This window comes from Solea solea, chromosome 5, assembly GCF_958295425.1.
Source record: "Solea solea chromosome 5, fSolSol10.1, whole genome shotgun sequence".
In the NCBI taxonomy this organism is placed as follows: domain Eukaryota; kingdom Metazoa; phylum Chordata; class Actinopteri; order Pleuronectiformes; family Soleidae; genus Solea; species Solea solea.
Window position 1 is genome coordinate 13,940,231 of NC_081138.1, and position 7,743 is coordinate 13,947,973.

The 7,743-nt window shown below is 39.5% G+C and overlaps 1 protein-coding gene across 1 annotated transcript; it reads left to right on the plus strand.

Moving 5' to 3' along the window:
* The first annotated feature begins 2,152 nt into the window (after positions 1 to 2,152).
* Positions 2,153 to 7,356, plus strand: LOC131459138 (uncharacterized). Its single transcript, XM_058628599.1, has 10 exons — positions 2,153 to 2,261; positions 2,338 to 2,402; positions 2,500 to 2,623; positions 2,954 to 3,102; positions 3,223 to 3,365; positions 3,455 to 3,617; positions 4,810 to 4,906; positions 5,028 to 5,106; positions 5,313 to 5,383; positions 5,924 to 7,356. Exons 1-10 carry the CDS (start codon positions 2,251 to 2,253, stop codon positions 6,786 to 6,788), a joined length of 1,767 nt encoding a protein of 588 aa, XP_058484582.1. The 5' UTR covers positions 2,153 to 2,250; the 3' UTR covers positions 6,789 to 7,356.
* Positions 7,357 to 7,743: the final 387 nt, after the last annotated feature.

Sequence of the window (7,743 nt, forward strand, 5' to 3'; positions counted from 1 at the left end):
TCTGTTTGGATTATTAGGGTGTATATGTGCATATTTTACATTGTTTGGAGTTGAAGAGTGATTACATATCTGCCATGAATGTATTAATCATCTTCATACTGTAGGAGGAGGACACACTGAGTCCACAAACAGGGAGGACATGCAAACTCTACACAGAAAGGCCCTCATTTGAACCAGGATTCTTCTTGCAACTGTCAAAAACAAACCTGAGATGCAGAGTCTGAATGGGCTGAATGTGTCCAAAGCTTCTAACACATCAGCCATTACAGCAACTGCCTTTTGTGTGTGAGTTCTCTGCTGGTACGCTGGCTTAATCTTCCCTCAGAACAAACACATAACACTTTTCTTTTCAAACACGTTAACCACGGACGCTGTTTCATAGAGTTGAGGTCTGCTATGAAAGCAACCTGAGCTTTAATAATGCCACAGGCTGATTGCCGTTGCACAGTGATGCAGTTATTATTGCTAAAAGCATGAGCATGAATGAATATACTTTTTTCAGAAGTGAAATATATTAGGAAATAATATTATTTTCAACTGAAACTCTTTAACAGTTTCTTAAACAGGGCCCAGAAAACCTTAACTTTAGGTTAACCAACTCTGAGTTTTGGGTTTCAGAACAGCTGATCAGCATTAGTTCAATCAACTCTGCGTATGTTCACTCTGAGATAAGCGTGTGCGTTGGGAATGAAAAAAGCCATCATCAAAGAAGCTCTGATACTACGATTCACCATGGCAACGAGTAAATAAAGAGCGCAGCCTCCATTTTAATCCAGTTGAGCGGAAACATTAACGCATGCCAATGACCATGACATTTATGTGTCAATAATTGAACACTATTACATTTTATACAGTGTAATCCACTCGTTCATCATTTAACAGACTTTCATTTCATTAATGATGATAAATGCTGCAGTCTTACCAAATGCATGAGAGAGAAACTGAAGATGAGAATATGGACCAAACTGATAAAACATAGTTTACTTATAGAATAGAATCTTTATTAATTATTTCTCTGCATTTGACCCATCCTAGAATTAGGTGCAGTGGGCTGCACCTGGGGAGCAATGGGGGTTGGGTGCCTTGCTCAAGGGTACCCCAGCCCTTTAGACCTGGTAGGGACTTGAACCGGCGACCTTCCGGTTACAAGCCAAGTTGCTCAGGTGTGTTTGTATAGTTGGAAATAGTACATTCTATTTGCACATTCTTAAAGCCTTTGTATGTACTGTACATTTTAACATAGTCATGGACAAAAGCAGTCAAACTGCTCTGTGTTCTAAAGGGTTAATAGGAAACACACTTTTATTGTTAGACAAATGTCTAAAATTTGTCCTGTGTTTTTTTTTTTGCCATAGTAGCTCCATTTGCACAGAAAGACAACAAGACCAAAGACATACTTATATAAAATAATCACACACACACAGAACAATGAAATACTTTCATGTTTGACCATGAAATCACAGTGTTTCTCTTGGTTACAACTCTCTTCCAGATTGCTTTGCTGCCATCTGCAGGAATGCTTGTTTTGATACATCAATGGACTTAGGACAGTTGAGAAATGAAAATCTCTCCCTCTCTCTCTCTCTCTCTCTCCCTCTCTCTCTCTCTCTCTCTCTCTCTCTCTCTCTCTCCCTCTCAAATCAATCAAATCAAAACGGTCTTTATTGGCATAGTAACGTACATCTTACATTGCCAAAGCATTTCTATCTCTCTCTCTCTCTCTCCCTGTTTGCGTCAATTTGACCAGGAGTGCCGCACACTTCCAGAGAACTGATGACGCAACGTTTTTACAGTTAGAACTTCCCAGAACAGCAAAGGGCGTGGGGAATTAGAGCGAGTGAAGTTCGTTTCAGTTTGGATATCCAAACGCCTTTCACAGGGATTGAGGGACCATCAAGTAAGTCACTGACTCCAAACCAATGTCATGACATGGAAACTACTGAGAACTACTTGAATATTTATACATGGGTGACTTTCATTGAAGCAATCATTTATCTCGTAAACAGCTAAGTGTGCAGACAGGTAGTAGCTCATCTAAAAAAATGTGTGTGTGTGTGTGTGTGTGTGTGTGTGTAACTTCAACAGCTTGAACTTGATCCCTAAGTGAAACCCATGTGTTTTGGGGCGGGAGCTTGAGACAGGCGTCAGTCAAATAACCAACCTAAGACCAACTTCACTGTAGTCGCTCTTCCCTACAGAGCGTTGAAAGTGCGACTGTGGCCTCCGAAGTAGGAAACTATTCTATTTTTCATGGATGACATGTAAGTATGTCTAAGAAAACGAAAACATTAAACTCGTTAGCTTCAAGTACAAACCTGCTCTTTTGTTTGCTTTCAGGGGGAACTGTGTGTTTGTAATCCTGCTGATTTTAGGACACATCAAGACAGGGACAGCTCTTACTGGTATGTATAATAAACATGGACAGATGTGTCTTTTCTTTTTTTAATATGTACATGTAATAAATACGGTGCCCTGTAATGTCCGTGTGTGTTTATTCAGGACTCGACAATGAGAGTCTGGACCTTGACTGCACCAACGACGCAGACCAACAGATGTTTTGCGACTTTGAGGCACAAAACTGCTCAGGCTACAATGTGTCGCTGCGGAACAACGACTACAACGAGTGAGGGGGGATTTTATTTTATTTTATTTTATTTTATTTTATTTTATTTTATTTTATTTATTTATTTATTCATTTAGAGCCAGTGAGTTTGAGTGTTAAAAACAGCACGTTTCTGGGCTTAGTTTTGGTTGTAGAATCAAATAGAACAAATGATTACATTTCACCTTTTACTAATGTCCACAGTGAAATATTTACGTTTTATTTTTTGTGAATCACCATTTAATATGTTCACGCTGACTGAAAAAGAAAATACAGCTCATTGTATTGTTTAAGGCTAATATAAAATGGACTACTGTGTCACTTTGCCGTATGTTATGTTGTCTTCCACAGAATAAAACATTGCGTTCCCACGCAGTGTAGCAGTGGACGGTGTTGTTGCTCTGTCAACACACTCATCATCATCGGAGAGCATCACACTGCAATGATTTGGAAAGGAGGCCAGATGATGGAGTCCAAAATCATCGACAATTATAAGAGCAGTAAGTTGTCTCTTTTTAGATCAAAATCCACAATAAAGCAGTAGAAATCACCGCAGTATTGGGGATGATTGGGATCATTTGTTCGTACTCTTTTTTTTTTACATCTCCATTCATTCACAGTGAAGCCCAGAGTCCCAGAAATCATCTTAGTGGAGGAAGCTAATGGAAAGTTTCTCATCAAGTGGAAAACAAACATGGACGGCTGGTTTGCTAAAGAATTAAATGCCATTGTGATGTACCACAAAAAGGGAGACACGGAAGAGGTATAAACAGTGTCATAGGCACTGTTGTAGAAACACTGAGATAATCCACACTGGACATAAACATTTGAATTGTTCTTTCTCTATTTCAGGTCAATCAGTTTGTCGACCCGACTATGATTGATGGATTGAATATCTATGAGATAGATGGTCGAAATTTAGAGCCAAGCACGACATATGTGGTCAGTGTGAAAAGCTACACTAAGATGAGTGACAAGCTCAGTGACAGCAGCAAAGAATTTGAGTTCACTACCCGTAAGTGTCGTTGACAATTATCTCTTCTTTTGCATTACATTACTGGTGATTGGTTGATATCAAAGCTCTATGTTATTATTGGTCTTGCTAAAACATTTGGAGTCATGCTAAAAAGATATCCGTCTGTACTCGTACCAAAGCACTACATTTTAAAATCCTATTGCAAATATTTCCTAGCCACAGGCATTGTTTTAACTCTCTTTCTCCTCTGTGTTTTAAGTGTAAAACCCTAACATGTTGTCTTTGGTCATAAACTACAAAAATAATAGCCCGATATTAGGTGAAATACAAAAACCATTCTACATAACAAAGTAAACCAGTTCTTTAAAGTCTGGCAGCCTTGTTTGAATTGTCTTGGACCTGGCTTGTCCTCTATTATTAAAGAACGGGTCTGAATCTGGACCTGTGGTATGTTTGTAGTGTAGACTGCTGACTGTGACCTAGGTTTTAGGTGTGTTCTTGGAAAATAGAAAAACTCAGTAAAGCAGCAGGTGGCACCATGCCCATGACTCAGTTTTAATGTGCTTATGTTTTCTGGCTGGGTCTCTTGTCTCACATGTGAAGTTTTGAGCTGATCGGTCAATGTTTGGCAAAGTGACAGGCTGATATCTGTTTTGTGGCAAAATGGCGGCTAAATTCAAAATGGCTGACTTCCTTTTGGGTCAAGTTCATGTTCGTGCAAGTGTTCCGCGTCGGTCTCTTGTGTCACATATGACATTTCGAGACGATCTGTTTCCTTCCTATTTCGTGGCGAATGTCTGAAATTTGCCAAAATTCTGATGGTTGCCATGGCCACGCCCTTCTGAATCTGTGAGACCTTGTGATAGCTTTTCATTTTTGATGTGTGCAGTACAAATCGACGCATTCTTCATGTTGTTATGATTTATGTGCTCAGACGAGTTTGTTCATTTACGAAATTGGCGAATTGCCAAGATGGACACCAAATTCGACTTTGTATTGATATCTCATCAGGAAGGATGTTAAATGATGATAGATAGATAGATAGATAGATAGATAGATAGATAGATAGATATTCATTTCTCACAGAGAAAAAAATTATAACACAAGGTATGGTTTAGATTCAGATTTAAATGCACACTCATGCTCATGCTCTTCTCTTTTTGAGTTGTATGTTATTTGCACAAAATATTGATTTGTAAATTGATGAGGTACATGTTACTTTACTTCACAGCTGCTGCCTCCTCTAATTCTCTGCCCTTGGCTCTCATCATCAGCCTCAGTATCGCTTCAATCCTCATCAGCAGTGTTATATTTGGCTGTTTTGTAAAGTAAGTCATGAAAATAAAAGTTTAGCTGCCTTGTTCCTCTCTTGGGGAAGTTGTTCATAAATGTGTGTTTTATGTGTCACTCACATGTGAGGATTTCTTAACCCTATGTCCTTTGTTTTAGGTTAAAGACAAAGTGGTGGGACACAGTCGCCAAATGTCCAAATCCAAAACTTCTTGTCATGCATCCTTATGAACAAGCGGTGAGACGCACAGTGATTTAAAGTAGCTGTTTGTGAAAAATCTAACACTTGCTGTAGCTGTAATTGTTTACTTCAACATCAAACCTTACAATTTTATATTTTATATTATATATATTATATTTTATATACTACCTTACCACACACACACAAGTTTTAAGGGAATCAGTTGTATAAAAAAAAAAATGTCTTCATCCTTCTTGTTTCAGTTCTTGAGGCCTGAGTTGCTCATCACCTCCTATGTCTCTGTTGAACCCCTTATTCCAGACGACTGCCCATGGTGAGTTTGGCTGCGTTTGTGCCTCAACCACAGACTGTATAAAAAATAGACTTAGTCTTCCAGTTTGTAAAGTGAAGCCCAGAAAGTCGGATGGAAGAAGCAGTTAGCTCGGGAAGTAGCAGGCGGCAACGCTGGTTGGAGAAAAACAGCTCAATTTAAAAGGAAGTCTACGGGAGAATTAGCCTACTTCTCACTTGATTTATAAAGTTGGTAAACATGTTCCTGAAGAGTTCATGGTCTCACTTGATAGTGTCATGTCTTCATCAATATAACTGTTGTGTCACCTATGAGAAAGGCGGATGATTCAGAATGGCACATATGACTAGTATCATCCAGTACATCCAATAGGTGTCTGGTTGCAGATGAAATTCTAGTTTCAAAAATGTACATGCCAGCAGTCAAATCACTTATCATGAGGCATCACAACAGGAGTTTTGCAAAGAAAGACTATGTCTATTTTTATGTACAATTTATGACTTCAACACGTGTTTTCTATGTGATAAGATTGGCATGTGCTCAATCCCGTTTCTCTGTACTCAGGTCAAAGGGGTCACTGACAGACTCCAGCAGTGAGAAGTATCAGCAAAGCAGTGGAATCAGCACTGGCTCGTCTTCGCTTAGTTACGCTAATGCGGAACCAACGGACATTGTAACCTGTGTTAATGAAACCCTGAGCAAAGCCTTCCCCAATATTGCGCCAATGTCATTTTTAACCACCAATCTGTCTAAAGAATCCAACATAGACAGTGGGTCATTCTCCAGTGCCAGAGCTGATAACATTCATTCTGATTCATTCCGTTTTGACAACAAAACCTACTCAATTCTCATTCCCAGCTGTTCACATCAGACTAAAATGTTGTGTGACTCTGAGTATCATCCCAGTGAGGCTGACATCACGGTGACTTGTCCTGACCAACAGGCAGCAGCTTTTCAGCTTCCTAATTTGCTCCTGATGGTGCCATCTCTACTGGCAACAGACATGTCATATCAGCAGTGCAAAGCAGATTCAGGGCAATTGTCATATGTAGGAGACTCTAGTCTGTCCTCCAACTCTAGTGGCGCCCACACCATGGCCTCATGTGAAACAGGTGTGGAGGCTGGATGTGAGAGCTTTGATGAGGTCGTCAGTTGTGAGACAAAGCCAATTGGGAAAAGTGGTGATGAATTTCCTCCAGTGGATGATGCCAACCAGGCATTTCAGAAGGAAGTGGGGCAGCCTGGTCCTGAGAGACAGGAATTTTTGGTTAAATATCCAGTGGAGTCTTTCGCCAAGTTCACACCTGGCTCCATTCACAACGTCCAAAGTGGCAAGTGTCAGTCTGAGCTTCAGAGAAATTTGTTCTCGTTGATCTCTGGAGAGAAGCCTGTGCCAGTTATTACAAGCAGTGGATATCAAAGTGTTTAGTGCTGAACTGAGATGGCTCTAAAGCTAATATTTCTATTTCTCTCAACTGTAAGAAAACTCTTTAAAGGTCAAGTATGTAACATTTAGATGAGTTTATTGGCAGAAGCCATTTATAATTATGTATTTCAGGGAAGGACTTTATGTTTTGGTGGAAGCCATTTGTAAATGAGAGAGCATGTTTTCACATTTTGAAAATGGCCTATTACACAAATATAACAAAGAAGAACAACATCCTTCCTGGTATGTGCAGGCCACCATAGCTCCATGACACACTTGGCAAAGGGAGAGGTGACAGGTCTCACTTTTTGTAAGATCATTGCTTTTCGACTGCACTTTTCTTCTACACTTTTGCACTTTAAGAATATGGATCTTGTGAATGCTTTGGACATGTGTGTACATTTTTTTATATGTGGTGGTAAATTTGAATATGAAATACTGTATATGTTAAGTTCAACTTTCCTTTGTAAAAGTTCTCACAGAGAACCGAATGCTTTTGTTCTGAGTCAACGATTTTTGAATGCCTGTCTGAAAGAAATGCTTGAAATAAAAGCCAAAGTATAGCACAAAATCCTTGAATCTGTAACTTGTGCGGGATGGTCAAATAAGGATGTCTACATATGTTTTAATCTGGAAAAATAATTATAGTCAGAAGTGACTGAATTCTGTCTGAACAAGCCACAGCAAAGGTGTAATGTGCTCTGATACGTGTTTTGATATCGACTGTATGAATGAGGAAATGAAGGAGGGGAGGAGACAGAGAAACTCAGGATTAATTGAAGAAAACCTGCCAGTAAGCAGGTTAGGTTCACGGAGTATTTTGCCAAGGTAAATGGCTTTGTGAAACCGAAAAACCAGAGTTTCCCTCATCTCAGTTGTCACTAAACCTGCTTTCTGAAACAGGTCCCAGGTCTGTTTGAGGAGTGAGTCGGTGCTTAATCAATGTCTTGGTAGACAT

Coding starts and splice junctions, on each gene's coding strand:
- LOC131459138 (XM_058628599.1), top strand. Junction 2,403..2,499: donor GACAGGGACAGCTCTTACTG/GTATGTATAATA, acceptor GTGTTTATTCAG/GACTCGACAATGAGAGTCTG. Junction 5,384..5,923: donor ATTCCAGACGACTGCCCATG/GTGAGTTTGGCT, acceptor CTCTGTACTCAG/GTCAAAGGGGTCACTGACAG.